This window comes from Cyanistes caeruleus, chromosome 1 (assembly GCF_971803275.1).
Source record: "Cyanistes caeruleus chromosome 1, bCyaCae1.hap1.1, whole genome shotgun sequence".
Lineage (NCBI taxonomy): Eukaryota > Metazoa > Chordata > Aves > Passeriformes > Paridae > Cyanistes > Cyanistes caeruleus.
In genome coordinates, this window is record NC_141701.1 from 46,982,765 (window position 1) to 47,000,096 (window position 17,332).

The following is a 17,332-nucleotide window of genomic DNA, read 5'->3' on the forward strand; positions in this document are numbered from 1 at the left end:
TTGCTTAAATACAGCTATATTTTAAAATGCACAACATGGTAATACATAAATCATGACACATAGATTTCACAGGAACATAAAATTGACAATAATCCTCCTGTAATGCAAAATTCTGGTCAGCTGCTTGTCATACATCAGATGACTTGACAATAAAAGGAACATGGACTTCTAAGTAAGTCTGGATTTATTTAACCATGAGATCACTGAACCAATGAATGACTCAGGTTGTAAGGGACCTTGGGAGGTCAAGTAGTTCAGTCCTGTTACAAGCAGAGATAATGCCAAGATTAGATCTCTATCACTCTTATTGGATCTTTTCTCACAGTCATTGCTAGAGTAGAACAAAGCCAGAATGAAAGAAATTCTTGCTCTTTCCAAGAATGTGCTATCCATTTATGACACAGTGTAAAGTCTCTGATTCCAGATTTACAACTTTTGATTCAATCTAATGGAGCCTCTAAGATAGTTATAGAGCTCCTCCTCTCAGTTTTCATGGGAAACTAAGGGAATAACTTTGGTTGGCGTGGAGGGTGAACGTGCTTAATGGCTGTTTACCTGAGGCATCTCCACAGAAAACAGAGACAACTCTTCCCACATAAACAGCACAAGCCCAAAAGCTATCACAAGCTGCAATTGGGGAAATTCCTACTGAACAGGAGTGTGATTTAGTGCTGTTAAAGATTACCCAGAGTGTGTGTAAAGTGCATCCTCAGAAATTTGCAGAATTCAACTGGGTGTTTCTCAGTGCAACTGGATATAATTTTGCATCTAGCCTTGGTTTGAGTGGAGCACTAGTCCAAAAGGATTCCAGAGCCCTCTTCTATGATTCTGTGCATTCCCAATACCTCTAACTTTCCATCTTGGTATAGTCTAGATCCTCCCTTATTTCTGCTGATATGAGAGAGCCCTCTGTTTTGCCGCAGTAAGGATCCAGCTGGCCTGAGTTGGCATGTTATTTGGTTAATTTTACCTCCTTCTGTAAAGCAGGGAAATGGCAGACTTTGTAACAACAGGAAAGAGAATTTTTATAGCTAAATTGCTTGGTTTGATTGTGTGGTTTTATTTTGATCACACAGGACTGAGCATAAATACAATTTTTATGTATCATTTACACATTACCAAGCAATGTTGAACAAGGTAAATTATTTCCACACCTTTTTCCACAGTTTAAGTACAAGTAGTAATACCATCAGAGAAATGGGCCTATCTGGACTGGTCAGACCCATAACTACTGGTGTGAACATTTTTTTAAACTGATCAAAATGACCTTTTTACCTGGCAGTTAATGCAGACTCCTCCACCTTCATAATGCCCATGGATGTTTAAGCTTTCTCGACGCTGATCAACGTCAGCGTCATAGTAGCAATCAGTGGCATGTCCATGGCAATTGCAGGCTGAAAAAGTAATATTACAAGTCAGCTTTCTTTATAATTCTGGAATTTAGCAATCTCCAGCATTCACCTCCAGCAGAGGCATAAAAGAAGATCAGATTTTTTATGTGACACACACTTAGGCATGCTGGAGTACACTCAAATGCACATATTTACCTATAAACAACCAGATTTTCATACCAAATAAAGTACAGTAATGCAGACATGAAGAAAACGTGCAGGTAGTCTTACCAGAGAAGGTAACAATTGTACCATCTCAAAGCTATATAGTTATGCATAAATGCAGAACTAGGAAGATCCAGAAGAATGGCCACAGAAGGTTTTTTTAAATTATCAAAAATGTGCTCAAATGTTTATTTCTTCATGTCTCAAAAACACATCTGGACTGATGCTATGTGCACCAAACCTTTATTTAAAGTGAACAATTCTAGATAAGATATACACATTTAAATAAAAAAGACCTACACCACAGAATTCTCATATTCAGCTGTAGATAACACTATACCAGCAAACTTGGCTAGATTAAAATTCTGAATAGAAAGGAACCATAACAACAAATAAATAGAATAAAAATAATTCAATATCCTCTTTTTTTTTTCATGATTTGATCTTCCTTCTTTGCTGGAGAGGAAAATGGGAAGTTTTTTGAAATAATGCAGGTAGCAAAAACAGGCTTCCCCAAGCATCTGGATGCTAGCTGACCTTTTAACTATAGGAAATTACCTTCCCTTCAGGGAATACCTGAAGTTACAACTTTATAAAGCTATTACTTCATGTTTAGGGAAACTCTCCCTTCATCTGGACCAGTGGACACAATACTCTGGAAGGGAATGGGTTACAGAAGCTAAGGGCTCTGCCCCTCCTTCAGGATGAGGGAAGCATATGGGAGGTAAGTCTTCCAAACTCTATTCCAAGTTCCTGGCACAACTGGGAGCACAACTCAGGGACAAATTATTTTCTGTGTCTGACTACATAATCATACAGACAAGAAAAGAGAAAGTGGATCATTCTCTGCATCTTCTCTACATCTTTTTATCTGAAGAGCTGTGAATAAGGAAGCCTTTTCCTAGAAATTACCAACCACACAGCTGAGGAGATGCCCTGCCATCAGGCTCCCTTATGACAAGAATTGGATTCCCTGGCCAGGATGTAATAGCCTAGGAAGACCTTTGGGTTTTCTTACTCATAAAATTCTTCAAGAAAATAAAACATTCTACAAATGAGATGCTGGCTCAAGATATTAAGTCAGAAAAGGAAAAAAAGAGAATATATAAATAATATATATATATTACACACATAATTACAATATAAATAAAACCTCCCTTGCCTCTAGGGCCAAACCATCCATGAGCTACAGCTCAGCTATGTCTTCTAACAGCTATGGGAAATTATATGCTCTGATTACAGTAAGAACACTTTCACTCATAGAGGAATAGAAACCCCTTCTACCTCATCAAGCACCTTTTCACCACTTTGGGACATTTGCTGATCCATACATACTGAGAAGCTCACAGCAAAATGCTGGGCTGATCCCTACAAGCTTCCACCATCCTCTTTCAATTAGTTTTTCTCAAGGAACCTCAGGCTTCTGGAAAGTTGAATAAGGTTGTTTTAATTCCTTCAATACTGGCTGCCAGCTAAAGAGGCCTGCACCTGGCAAATGCTCTCAACAAATCACATCAAACTGCTAGGAGCAATCCATACTAAAAAGGGTATTTTTTCAGAGGTAGGTAGAAATGAAGTGGTTTTGGCTCAGAATCTTGTAGATGATCTTCTATACACTCATTCTTCAAAAAACATGACATTATTTATGCTCTTTGTCTGTCTCTTTTCTGGCAAAAAAATGTTTTCCTTTTAAAGAGGGGGACTTCAATGAGGTTTCAAATATTGTTCAAAAACTGTGTCCCAACATGCCTACCTCCTATCAAACATTTTAATCACATACAACTTCCTTCCCCCCTCCCAAGTCTTAGTACTGCAGTTTTAATTAAACAAGTCATCTCTTTATTCCTCAGAGTAATTATATAGGTACATCTCTTTGGCTTTCAAATAAGGTTCTCCTGTTAAGAGTTTGTACCCACTGGCTATATTACTCTCAGGAAATGCAGACAAGAAAAATAGATTGGGCCAGACACAAAGGAAATGGTTGTGCACAGAGACTGCAATGCTCTGTACCACCCCACTGGTTTCTACCCAGGGAAATACAAAACACCTGTGTGTGACAGTACAAACCCATCACCAAAATGGGTCCATGCTGTTGCATTCTTTAAGAATGAAACACAAGGAAAGTGGGAGAAAGGCAAATGAATGGGTTTCTCCAGCTTGATTATTACTCAGTCTGCAGGGCCAACAAACTCCAAACACCCAAATATGAGGAAGGGAAGAGGTACAAGTGTGGAATCACCAGGACTCCCCACCAGGAACACCTCTGTGCTACTGTCATGCAGTCAGTGAGGGGCATCTCTCAGCCTGAGAAGGGAGGGCAGCTCAAGCACCTGTGAGCAGTGTCAGCCTCAAGCAGCGTCTCTGCGATCTGAACACCAAGAGGACGAGCAATGGAAAGGAACATTTTGAACTTGTACAAGAAGCCTGTGGTCTCTGCTTGGAGATCCACAGTCTGTCAGCAGACAGCTATGACTGGGGAGAAATGTTGATTCAGTGTTCTACAGAAAGTCTTACCCTTTTCCCTTGTCATATTCTCACAAAAATTAGTCTTTTCACTGTTTACTAAGAAAGAAAAACATAAAGTTCACTGTATTATTTATTCTTCATTGCTGTATGGAAAGAATTTTCTCTATACAGAAAAAACAGGTGTTAAAGCATGCAGCATTCAAGAACATGTGTGCTACAGCTAATTCCCACTCTCTTGTCAGTACCTCTTTTAACCCACCATCTTTTTGGCTACTCACGTTCACATATGTTTGTGCTCCCAGCTGTTGCAGGTTGCCACTGCTTCTGATTATATCCAGGGCAGCAGTGGTCACAGGTTTCCCCACAAGTGTTATGCTGACATTCACACTGAAACCTACAGAAATGAAAGCCTCTTAAAGAAGCTGGGCTTAAAATCTTTTCCTTAAGTTTTTTAATAAAATATAATTGGATTTTTCTTTGTTTTACCACAGTTCAAGACTCACACACAGTATGAAAAGGATAGGACATAAACCCAACATGTAAAGAAGTTCACCAGTAATACTAGAACATTTTGGAAATTTCCTAAAATTCTTCAAGATAGATTACTTTAATCATGTGATTATGAGTTTCTTAGAACACATTACTTAGAGAAAACCTTTATAATTTGATGCAACAGACTAGATCCTGAAACCATTTTATATTATTAAATCAAGTTGATATACAGTAGTTTAGGATATATCTTGTTTTAGCTTTGTTCCAAGGCTGAAATTTGTTGACCCACAGTAATCAAAGTATTTATCACCTTTAAATGCATGCCTTCATAACTCCTCCATTATGCTTTGTTTAAAATAATTTTATCAGTGTTTTTAATAAACCAAGATCATAACTTGATCATGTTATTTTTAAGACAGTGCACACTATTCACCAACAAAATGTAGGCATGCTTTTGATTTATTTAGCTGAATAGCCTACTTTATTCTTGTTATAAGAAAATAGGCTATTCAGTAGGCTATTATATATTTCTTATTCTTACTTTCACAACATTCTTCTATTACATGTGTAGTCTAATAACACAGAAGCAATAAAACTTTCGAGTACAACCATCTTATTTTCATAGATTTCTCTCCTTCTTTACTTCCTTTTCCCTAACACAGATATCAAGAAAGGAGGCACCCATCTCCCCCACTTATTCTTTGTTAAAACACAACTTAAAATATTTCTTTGTCTTGATAAAAGTTTGTTTTAATGTCATCATGGATAAGAGCAACAGGTGGTTTAAAGCAGGTTTTTAAAATATGTTTGAGACAGGCTGATCACCTGTAGCCACTTCCCTGTAACAGGTGAGCCAAGAAGTCTCATTTAACTCCCTGTGAAATCAGCATGGAGGTCACAAACTTGACAGGGAAAGGAAAAAGTCCATTCAGTTTGTCTTTATGTTTTTACAGTAACGATCTAAAGCCATTGGATCTTGCATGAGCTCAGTTATAGTGCTCAGTATCTTCATGAAGTTCATGATTTTGTTCCTGAGTTGGACTTCTAATTCCTGATGTATGAAGGTGACATCAGCTCTTTCCAAAAAGAACTATGTGTTTCTAAGAAATTATTAAATCTGCCAAACTTGTATTTCAATTAAAATGAAAAACTGAAGTAAAGACTTTCTATTATTATATTTCACATACAATCGCTCTTGACATGTTTTCTTGCCAACCATTAGCAGGTTCTATTTCTTTTCAACATAAAGAAAAAATTCCCTGTACAACTACATAATCCTATAATAAAAAAAAGATCATTTGAAAGCAATCATATGTTCTTTTTCTCAGATAAATGTCAGGCTCCCTTTACTTACTGGTATTGGTTTTCAGCGCTCTTTGGATTACATACTTCAGCATGGCCATGGCAAACACATCGACCACCAATACTGATGTCCTTTATACTGTAGTAATACTGTGGAACAAGCACAAGAAGTATGCATAGGTCTTTCCTTGCTTGCACTGTGTCAGATATATTATTAAACATCAGGTTTGCTAGACTTGGAAGGCCTCTACCTTAAAAATGTGCACTCTCCTTTAGGAATTAAATAAAACACTCGAGATTTCATTCATCTATCCTACAGCCCTTGGCCTGGATAACACCAGAAGTTCCTTACACTACAGCTGTGCTGCTTGCCAAGTAAACTGCATACTGCATTTACCTCTGCCTGTAAACATCTTACAATTTACTTAAGGCTGTAAGGGCACTTGATAGGAGTGCTGTCAAATAACTTGGAATAGCTTTATGTTTTTCAGTGCAGAAACCCTCACACACATTTGTGTGGTGCCTCACCCCAGGGCTTCCTCCAATTGTTACCGAATCTTCATTTTAAATGAAAAGGTTAAAAATAGCAATACAATATGAAGCCTGAAATCTCTGTAAGTATATGAATTTCTGTGTGGTGTTCTCTGTGTTTCCTTCTATTTACCCACTGAATGGGAGTGGAACTTTGGCCTTCAAACTCTTGGATAGCCCAAAATGCACTGAAAACACCTAGTACGGCCTTTGATTTCTGCTCCTTCAGAAACTCAGGTACTATTTTCTGAAAACCTTTTGTGAATAAGTATCACAAAGTAGTGACAAATAGGGCTGAAAAGATTTAGTTCCTCAGTTCTGCATAAGATAGTTAAGAATAATTTTGCTTTGGCTCTTTATAATTCATATGATGCACTCAGCTTCCTTCCATATTAAAAAGCAGGGAATGAAAAGGGTCTTTTAGAAAATCATTAATCATCACTGCCCCTCCATAAATCCATGCTGGCCCAGGTACCTTCTCGTCTCAGACAAACCTGAAGAAAAATATGAGGATTTCAAGGTTGGTCAAGGCAAATTTCATTGTCAGGATGCTGCAACTTAAAACATGCAGGCCATTGTTTGGTCCCTAACATGCTGGGTACGATTGCTGAGTATTTACATCTCAGTGACAACAGTACTTACTCTACGAGTCACAGTGGGGTCTCGCTGAGCTTTGGATATCAAGTGTCCAAGAAGAGTATTAGTTCTGAGAAAGCGCAGGCGGATGTTTGTTGCTTTTGTGAATTCTTGAAGACCAGGGGAATAAGTGAAGTTTTTTGCTCCTGGGCGGCCATTTACCAAAGATACTACAATCTAACAAGGAAGCAAGCACACTCTTGTTAAAATATATCAACTATAGGTGCCAATAGCAGCATAGAGCAGAACTAATAAAAGAATATAAAAACTTACTATTGTTTCTAGTAACAACTGGGCATTTCATACTGAAGTCAGGATATTGGGAAAAACAGTGTTGTTACTCTTGGAGCCTCCTGTATTCTCATTATCCATACAACATATCAGAAAAAAGCAAAAAAAAAAAAGCAAAAGAATAGTGCCTCTATCTGTTTTGAAAACAGTAGGCATAGCATGCAAAAAGTACATTTTAATAGGGAAAAAACAATAGGAATAGTTGCAAGTAGTTGTTTGAACAGTTGACAGTGTCAATGGAAGTTTAGCCTGATTAAAAGCATCAGATTTTGGCTCTTTCCCAAAGCACATTTATTTTTGGGTCAAGGCATAAACATTACTGGAAAATATTATTGTTAGCAGGTCCAGTGCCTGCAAGCATATTAATGGTCTTCTGGAAGAAAGTACACAGTGTTGCTTTAGAAAATCCCCTCACATGAAAGTAGGTTTGTCTGACTTCCAAAACAAGGGATCCAATACTTTTTTTATTTTTTAAAGAAATAGCTGCCAGCAGCTCAGCAATCATACATCTCTACTGAACAAACAACCTAGTTTGTATGTACAGAGCTCAGTAAAAAAACATTAATTTATTTATAACCATCCAGATAACAGATTTCTATTTTCAAGTAGCTTCTATACTCTGAAACATGTAACAAGGGTATCATGATTGCTTCAACTGAAGCACAATTCCCACAGGAAAAGTCACAGAGCATGTAACAGGGAATGGCACCAGCAGGGTTCTTCTGTGGGAATTATTCTTTACAATATCTGATTAGGAAAATTTTACAGATACTTTAACAAATAAGTTCTATTTTAATATGAAACCCTACATCCATCTGCTCAAAACTCTGGATAACCCTTGAGGAGTTCAGATCTGGATTCTAACAACATCAGGCATAAAAGCAGAATGCCAGGAGGAGCCATCAGCACATCCAGGAGTTTAACATTCCTTCAAGTAATACAAGCCACAGTTCTGCCCAGCAAAGAACAATGGCTAAAATCAAACCAATGTTTTCCAAATACTTTAATATATTATAAACATGTAGCTTTCTTATATATATATATATATGTATGTGTATATATATGTGTGTGTGTGTTTACACATATATATGTGTGTATGTATGTATATGTTGTGGTTTTTTTTAACAGCTCCTTATTCTTGAATGGTAAATATCAGTTTCTACAGCCTTTACTCACACGAGCAACTCTGGTGCACTGGGTTTTGCCATGCACATTGGAAGTATTCAGAAAATGTAGTCAACACCTTCAAATGCACATGGCCATAGTGTGGTACATAAATGATGATAAATATCAACACAGGTTTCCCTGAGCAGCCCCTACCCCATAGAGAATGGTGAAAATTACAAGGAGTCAGCTCACACTCCCAAAATCTCACTGAGGTTTAGATTATGGACTTACTAATGGAGATTCAAGCAGTCATAGCTAAAAAAATTACTTCCAACAAACTCCTGAAACCAATCATGCTTGTTTCCAGCATCACTCATGGCTTTCCTGAAAGCACCTACCTCTCCATTTTCTAGAGGCAGAATGCGAGAGTACTCAGTAGTGCACAGGACATCGCTGTCCCTCCTCACAGGAATATTTGCTTCCTTTCCAAAGCGCTCCAAGCAATCTGCTTTTGAGTCTAGTCAAGCAAGAACAAAATTAATTTTATATAAAATAGGCCCTATTGTTCTAATTTAACTTAACAGAGAAGTATCCCCTCTGCTTTCAAGTAAATTCTCCCCATAACAGAGTAATAACAGTGATCGTGTCACTCAGCACAGAGTAACAGACATTCCTCAAAACAATAACCTCTCTTCATAAGCAATTCAGTGGTGCCTGACAAGACATGACACAGTATTTCTCGTATCATCACCAGAAAAGAAAGCTATATAGATGCTCCAAGATTTTGCATTTATATTTCACTTTGATTTTTGCAAGACACTCCAGGGTCCTAAGGGATGAAGGACACCAAAATTCTGACATACCAAAAAAACAAGAGAAACAAAACAAATCAGTAATTTCTAAGAAAGTGAAAAATACACTTTCAAAATACCATACTCATACACCCCTGCCACTAATTTATTGTGGCTAAATAAGAAAAGATAAATGCATTTAACATTCACTGTCTTCTCTTGCAGGTGAAATCTTCAGCAAGCCCCATGTTTTGTTTTGCTGCTACTGAGGAAACAATGAAAGAAACCTGTCCCCAAAAGACCAGTGGCACAAGGATTGATACTTACAAGCAAAATATTGCCATGGAGTGTAAGTTTTTCCAAAGTCCACCGATCTTTCCAAGACCCAGAGATCTGGACGAGGAGAATTTGCAAACTTGATAAGGATATAGGCAACATGGAAGAGCTGGTAACAGAATATACATAGATTTTGTCAGGAGATTTTTTTTAACTCTATATAGCACAGCAGTAATAAAATTTGCAAATAAATACTGCAAATAAATACTGTTTCTTTAGTGTACAGGGAGAAAGTTATTCTCTGCAGTTTCATTCCCGTTAAAATAAAGGCCAGATTCTCAGCTGGCTACTTCACCTGGCAATGTGTTTGAGAACATTAAGACATCTGCAAGAGGACCATGTTAAATACCATCTCCTACACTTCAGAACAGCTCTGCTGTGCAGCTGACTGATTGCTTGGGTGTGTTAAGGGTACAGTACTCAGCCTGGAAAAGTGATATTGCTCAACTTAGCTGCTTTTGCAGCACCCGGGTACATTTCTGATGCATTCCAATCACGTAATTATGCTTGTCGCTAAGGAATACCAAAATCATATATGAGAAAATGCAAATACCCTTTACACTGGGACTCCCTTGGTTGATAATCCCAGCCACCCACACCCTCATGTTAAGATTATCTTGAGATGAATTTGACACTTGACAGACTTTCCAAGTAATGGAAGCAAGACCTCAGAGTTTGTGGGTATCAAATAGCACAGGAGAGATTTTTGTAACTGGTAGTTCATTCAGTGTCTGAAACAGACCAAAGAGCTCCTTCAGTTCAAGGTTCCCAAGGCCAAGAGGTTCATTGGGCTTCTTCAGGTGCTCATAGTGTATCACACAGAGGGCTCCCAAACACTAGAGAATAAATGCTTCTTACAAGACAAGAAGTCTTACTGCAAGTCTCTTGGGCTAGTCCACAGTCATAAAACCCAAAATAACAATAAAAATTAGCTTTACACAAAAAGCTGAACACAGATTGATTCTAAAGGCCATTTAAAAATTAAACCACGACACGGATGGAGTTGTCAATAAAAGTGAACCAACACTGTGGTACACTCAATATTCAAGTAAAGCTACACTGGAATTTCCCCCTCAACAACCTCAACTGAGAATCATCTGCTGGCAGGAGAGTCTTACTTTAAAGGGGGAGAGTGCAGTCAGCAGTTTATCAAGTAACTGCTGCCAGAGCCCCCACATCAAATACAGCCAAGCAGTTTATCTTTGCTCATACCTCACAAATGCCATAACCCTGAAGCTAATACTTTGCAAAGCTTATTAGACTCCAAACCACAAGTGCATACAAGCTCTCAACCACGAACTGAGAACAGCATCTTTTGGCACACCTGGCCCATTCAGCTGTCAGCTGGGAACAGTTCAATAGCTGTCACACCAACTGGGAACACCAAGAGGCAGATGCATATGGTGAATAATGCAGTGACACAGATACCTCGCAATACTTGTCCTTAACCAGCTCTGCATATGACAATCCCACGGCTACATGTAGCCTCACACATTTATTTCAGACATCAGCTTCTGAGTATCTGTATAATGTATTCAGAGTAGAAAGTAAAACCTTCTCATGGAAAAATGGGAGGAACTCAGGAACTTCATGGAGCATGTTCTCATGATATCACATCTCAGAAGAAAAAAAAATTAAACTTTTTTGTTGTGCATTCATTTAATGTAGAATGTACAACTTCTCTCCAGGGTAAGCCCTGTTCTACACACACACCAAGGCATGACTGCCACAGGTATATTAGTTTGCAACCTCTTTCAGAAACTTTCACTTTGCTAAATGTTGCTGACTTAGGTCAGTGAAGAAAGAACCAGGAGGAAAATAACCCAACTTTTCTGTTAGTGTTGAAATTTACCCTGCTATTTAACACAGCCTGACAAGCACCAGCTTTACCTCCAGAGATACTAAATTAGGTACCTCAGCAAACAGACATTATCTCCATAGGAAAAATGACTTATTAGACAACAAACTGAGCACAGGAAGTGGCAGCTCGTTGACAGAGCCATGGCAAAACCCAAATCTATGCTCTATGACTGCACAGGTGGAGTAATGCCCTCAAATTGCTGATGGAAAGTCTGATTTTAGCCATTGTCAGAAATAGGTGAATACTTTGGGGACAGCGGCAAGATTTGCTCCTACTGAGCCTCTGATGCTCTTTGAGTAACTCCTGCTACTTCACTGTCAAGTTTCATAGTAGAGATATTTGCCATACAGACATTACATGTCATCTGGTATGGCCACCCAGTGCAAAGGTTAGTATTCTCCTGGGAAAGCATAATGGCTCTGAAACTCCTAAAAAGAAAAAAAAGTTCTCATGTTCTCACTTTTGGTCATCTGAATTTCTCAAGGGGCATCTACCTGTTCAAACCAGGTTTGCACTGGCAGGCAACATTAATACATTGTCTTTCTTCTCCTGTGTCTTAAAATCTTTGGAAGTCCTATCTTGACATGCATGCTAGCAAGTGCTGATAACACTCCATGTGTTGAATGATACAAATTTAATCAAGACAAGTGGTTTAGAATGCTCAAGAGGAAATAAAGGAAGCATATAGACAATGTCTTGCCTTTTCCAGGGCTCCACTGCTTGTAGTCACATTGTGGAGTGAACAATGACCTCACACCTACTCTTAAAAGAGTGTATTATACCAGGAACTCTGCAAGTCTGCCAATGCTTAAAGGATTGCCACCCAGCACCGCTCCTCACACATTTCCATGGAAATAGAATATGGAAAGGAAAAAAAAAAAAGTATGGAAACTTCACAGTACTGTTGTACATGAAAGGTTTTGATTTGTATGATGTCCCTCTTACATCTCTCAGTTTGAAATGCTGCTGAGGTTTGTACAGGCACATTCAGAATGGAAAAAGGGACAGGTCTGATAAAAATTAAATCAGCGTTAGTTAATGACAACATGTCACCGAAACATAGTCACCAAGTCTATCATCTGTCTTAATTCTGACTTTGCATGAGTGCCTATGATTTGGTTTTGGCCTGGATCAAGGATGTAGAATGGCACTTGAACATCTGAACTTCCACTAAGCTTAAATACTGACCAAGTTCATGAATGGCCTCTCTCCAGATCTGATGAGACAACAACAGAAGAAAAAAAATCCTTGCCTTAGCAAATAAATCCCACCTGAAGATAAAAGAGTAACCTTGCTGACATAAGACCTAGAAAAGCAACCATTAAAGCCAATTTTAATCACATATTCTAAGATGGAATTTCACTACTTTAAATCTTGATCCTGACCCAAGACCTACCCTGGCAAAAAGGCAGACTAAACTCAAAGCCATGTTTTCCTTCAGTCATTTAGTTATGAGAAAAAAAAAGAAAGTGCCTTAATTTTTGAAAAAAATGTTTATTTGGTTGCTTTTAAGCCAGATTTGTTTCATAAAAAACTAACCATCTCTCAAAAGGAATGTTAAAACTGTAAGCAAGCATTTTGGTATAATTATATAATAGTAAAACAACTTTTTACAAAAGAATCACAGAAATATAACTTAATCAAAATTCTGACCATTTTCTTATATGAATAAAGAACTGAATTTAAAGGTGGAAACAACATTTATTTTCCAGTAATGGAAACAATGCACTCTGGAAATGCATTCTTGTAAGAGTCAAACATCTTATCCTGCTGTAATCCAATACCATAGGTCAAACCTGACTGATTATCAACAGCTGGAATTTAATCAATTCCACATTGATGTGACCTTTTTCCTGTTCACTCAGGTTTGTTCAGATTTAAATGTTCTAGCAGCCAATGGCCTTAAAGATTCATGAAAACCCAGAAATTTTTTTTTAAAATCACCCAATAAATAGAATGAACAAAATGCCCTCCTCATCTGAAAATGAAAATCAAAATTCAGTGTTATGCACTAACAATATTACATTACAAATATAGAGATTTCTATAAAAGCTATTTCAGGTGAACTTAGGATGATCTTAAAAGAAGTCATTTAAATTGATTGAGAACTACACTGTACCATTATTGTTAGTGATATAATATTCATGATCTCTAACAGCATGCACACTACTTACTCTAAAACAATACAAAGAAAACTTCCCATTACCCATTGCATTCTAATGAGAATGCTAAAACACCCAATAATATTAGTTTAAAATGTTTTCCTTATTTTCTTCTTAAAAGTTTAAACAACTCTTTACATATGGAAATTGCCAAGATTTTTTTGAATCATAGAAAGCATTAAAAAATGGATAGAAATTAGATATGCATATATAAAGGTATAGCACATTTTCCTCCATTCCTGACACCATAAACTCAAACCAGAATACTAAAACACTGAAATGACTTGTTAGATGAGTGCTGGACATAAACTAGCACAAAAGAAAAAACACACTATGTTCCAAACAATCATGATGTTGTGTATGCTGCTTCTGCAGGAAAAGACTGTTCTTCCTTTTTGGCTCATGAAGATTAAAAAGTCCTGGACTGTGGTAGTAGCAAGAACACAACTAAATCCAGGTAGACCATCTATGTGAGGTATTCTGTAGATCATTCAAAAGATGCACCAAAACTTCCCTCAACATAGTATGGTTGTTATTGTAGGTTTCTTTCATTACCTTGAATAATGTGGTTGGTGTTGCAGATTTCTCAGAAGAGACAGAAATCTGATATGATTCAGAACACAAATTAAACTTCTCAAAGGGAGACTGATGCAGGAGAGGGATTCAAGGAGTGTGAACTGTGCTAAGCTGCTCCTGAACACACCTTAGTGCCACTGCATGGGGTTGGCATGTGCATGTCCATTGGTTTCTTGGTGTAATGATGTCTTAAGGTATTGAGCATTGTTTCCTCTCAGAGACCAAGCCACAAAAGCATGAACAGATGAAATAAAATAAGTGAAATAAAAATCCCATATATTCTGGCTAAAATTAAAGGCTTTGATTTCTTGATGCTGCAAAGAAGGAAACAGTCCTTTTATTCAAACATCTCAGCAGGACTTGAGGCACCCTGGCAGATCCAGGTACTGTATAAAGAACTCCTGACAGTCAATATTTGTCAATCCCCAACAATGTGTATATATGTGTGTATGTGTATATGTATATGTATATGTATATATATATATATATATATATACATATACACACATATATATCATAATATATATTAGATTATATAATATATACCATGTTTTATATTATATATAATATATATATAATATTCTAGGTATAATTTATTTATATATATATAGAGAGAGAGATAATATTTATTATTATATTACAATGCATTGTAATACAAAAAAAATGCCAACTAGAGAAAGCTGAGCCAGCATTTCTGGAGTTGCCAGCTACTCTCCTGGGTATGTGGAAAAATAGCTGTAGCAGAGATGCAGAGAAAATCATGTGTGGGTAGTACCTGAGAGGCATCAGACCTCCTGAGTGTGTTCCACCTAGCTTAATTGAGTACACAGCAATGACTGCATAAACAGTGACAGTGGCTGAAGAGGCTCCCCCTACACAGCATGCTGAAGTCATTCCTTGTGCTCCAGCTTCCCAGTCTGCGGTGCAGAAGCCTGGAATAAGCACAGGATTTTCAGTGTTGTTCAGTTATCTCTGGCCATGCTGTACTCACATCATGCTTTCCCTTAAGCAGCCACTGAAGCTGAAAAATGTCTTTAGTTAGGTAAGTCAGTGCCTGTGAATAGGCCTCCTAGACACATCTGGAGATCTTTTTTCTGTCCCTGTTGATGGCAGAAGCAGAAGGGAGAAGCTCTCCCCACATAGCATGGACGGTACTCTAGAAAGAAGAACTGCATCCAGAGAGGAAGGGATAGTCCATTCTCCACATTCACACAGTCTTTGGTCTTTTTGCCAAGGCTGCAGGCAGCTACATCAATGAGTCTCGGTTATTTTCCTGAAATTTCTCATGCAGCCACTTTTCCATTAGGATTTGGACAAAGACCAACTCAATGCTTGTAATTATTTCTTACATATGGCCTATTTCTTCACAGAACACTGAAGCTATTGATATGGGAAAGGATTCAGCCCTCAGTTGTCCAGAAGATAAATGTCTCCTTATGAGGGCTGCAGTCCAAAGCAGAAGGAGCACAGTAGGACTGTCAGCACTGGGAGGAAAACCAGGGAAGTGCAAAGGATTAGAGGCAACCAGCAGAGGTTCTGCTTTTATTACACTGGGTTGAAACAGAGGTATTTAGAACAAAGTATCACAAAATTAAACATGTAGGAATGAGGAAAGTAAGATGGGTGAAGCAGAAGTACAGACATGAAGGGAGGGAAGTGAGATCAATAAGTGGGAACCAAGACCATCCTAAAGGGATGCTGAGGAAGAGCCAGAGGAAGTTGGAGTCAGAAAAACAAAGAACAAGACTTGTGAGGTTTTCTCCCGTATATTTTCAGAAAAATATCAAATTAGTATCAAAAATGCATTTTTAAACCAATTATGTGCAACTACTAATGCAAGCACAAGAAAAAAATGCTGAGCCATTGAAAAGGGCTTTAATTAAAGCTTTGAAAAACACAGCACATTGACTACAACTTAAAGGAAGACATGAGCAAGAAAGAATGTATTTTAATGTATTTCCCTTATTAAGGCTGGTAGCTCAACTCTGAATGAGTTGCTTGCATTGTGACCTAGGAATAAATGAAATATGTATTATATGATCCAACTTTTACAAGATTCTATCAGACAGCTGTTACTTCATCAGATGAAGTTGTGTTACTCTACAATTTGAAACTAAATACAGCTTCCTGTGGTATGAGTCAAAAATCACAGCTACCTTCAAATCATACTGTTCTGCAGCAAGATCCCAAATCAGCTTCCTGAGCAAACTGAAATAATCAGAACCAGAGCTCTCTAATACAAAAGAACACTTCCATGCTGTTAGCATCCCCATTTTTGTGTACTGTAGGGACAATATTGCACCTTTCCCAGACTTAAAAGCCACTTTCCTCCCCTGGTGTGAACCAAAAGAGCAGAGCAGGGCTTGGTGCTGCTGTGGATTCAGCTGTGAAGGGGTTCCAGAGGAAGGGCTTTGTCTCACTGCAGGAACAGCTCTGGAGCACTGCAGAAGCCTCGTGCAGTGGCTCTCATGCCCTAGCCTGCAGGACTTCCAGTGTTACTATAGAAATTACACAACTTTGTGCTAGAGCTGGATCTGATTTCGGGGTCAGCAATAACACAAAGTCTTCAAAAGCCAAGCACAATGAGTGCAATGACTATTTTTGGGAGAACAGTTCAATGCAGTTTGTGATAGATCTCCCACCACCTTGAGAGTTTCTCCCTACAGAAGAAGTGAGCACAAGACACTTTAAATTTTACAGAATGACACTTAAATTAACTGTAACTTCAGAAACATTTTAAGTTACCATGTCAATCTTTTTTAAGTTAAGAACAACTGGTTTTAGTTCTCAACAGCTATCCAAAGTTGAATGATATTCCGAACAACAAATATTATTTGTAAATCAAAGGATTGCTACCAAGTATAAAAATTAGACCTCTATCATATAAAAGCAACTCAGAAGACTTGCCAAACTGTGAGGCTATTTACAAAATGTTTATATGTTTTAACTGGTAGAAAACATAAAAGCATGAAGTCACAGGCCACAACACAGCTTAAATTTATGGTTGAGCTGCTCTCCCTCCCTAATAAAAGTACTAATTTTGACATTGCATTCCACTGTGTACCTTTAATTTACAACAGTGACTATCAATATTGCTACATAAAAACATATTAGTGCATAAGACTTCACTGTCTGAATCTTTCAGCACTATATTATTGCCAAAAAGCACAGCAAAAATAAAAAATATTATTCATAACTAAAAGCAACAATAAAATATATGGGCTA

The 17,332-nt window shown here is 37.7% G+C and overlaps 1 protein-coding gene across 3 annotated transcripts in view; it reads right to left on the reverse strand.

Annotated features, from left to right (window-relative positions):
- Positions 1–17,332, reverse strand: part of LAMA3 (laminin subunit alpha 3) — a 107,796-nt gene that overhangs the window by 80,788 nt on the left and 9,676 nt on the right. For all 3 annotated transcript variants that reach the window (XR_015287154.1, XM_086890261.1, XM_086890254.1), the window contains exons 3-8: positions 9,500–9,617; positions 8,780–8,898; positions 6,990–7,160; positions 5,869–5,966; positions 4,301–4,416; positions 1,276–1,394 (exon numbers count right to left, since the gene is read on the reverse strand). Coding sequence is in view for 2 of the 3 variants with exons in the window: in XM_086890261.1 (XP_086746387.1) it covers positions 1,276–1,394; positions 4,301–4,416; positions 5,869–5,966; positions 6,990–7,160; positions 8,780–8,898; positions 9,500–9,617 (741 nt within the window). In the remaining variant the exon portion in view is untranslated. The remainder of the gene's footprint in view (positions 1–1,275; positions 1,395–4,300; positions 4,417–5,868; positions 5,967–6,989; positions 7,161–8,779; positions 8,899–9,499; positions 9,618–17,332) is intronic.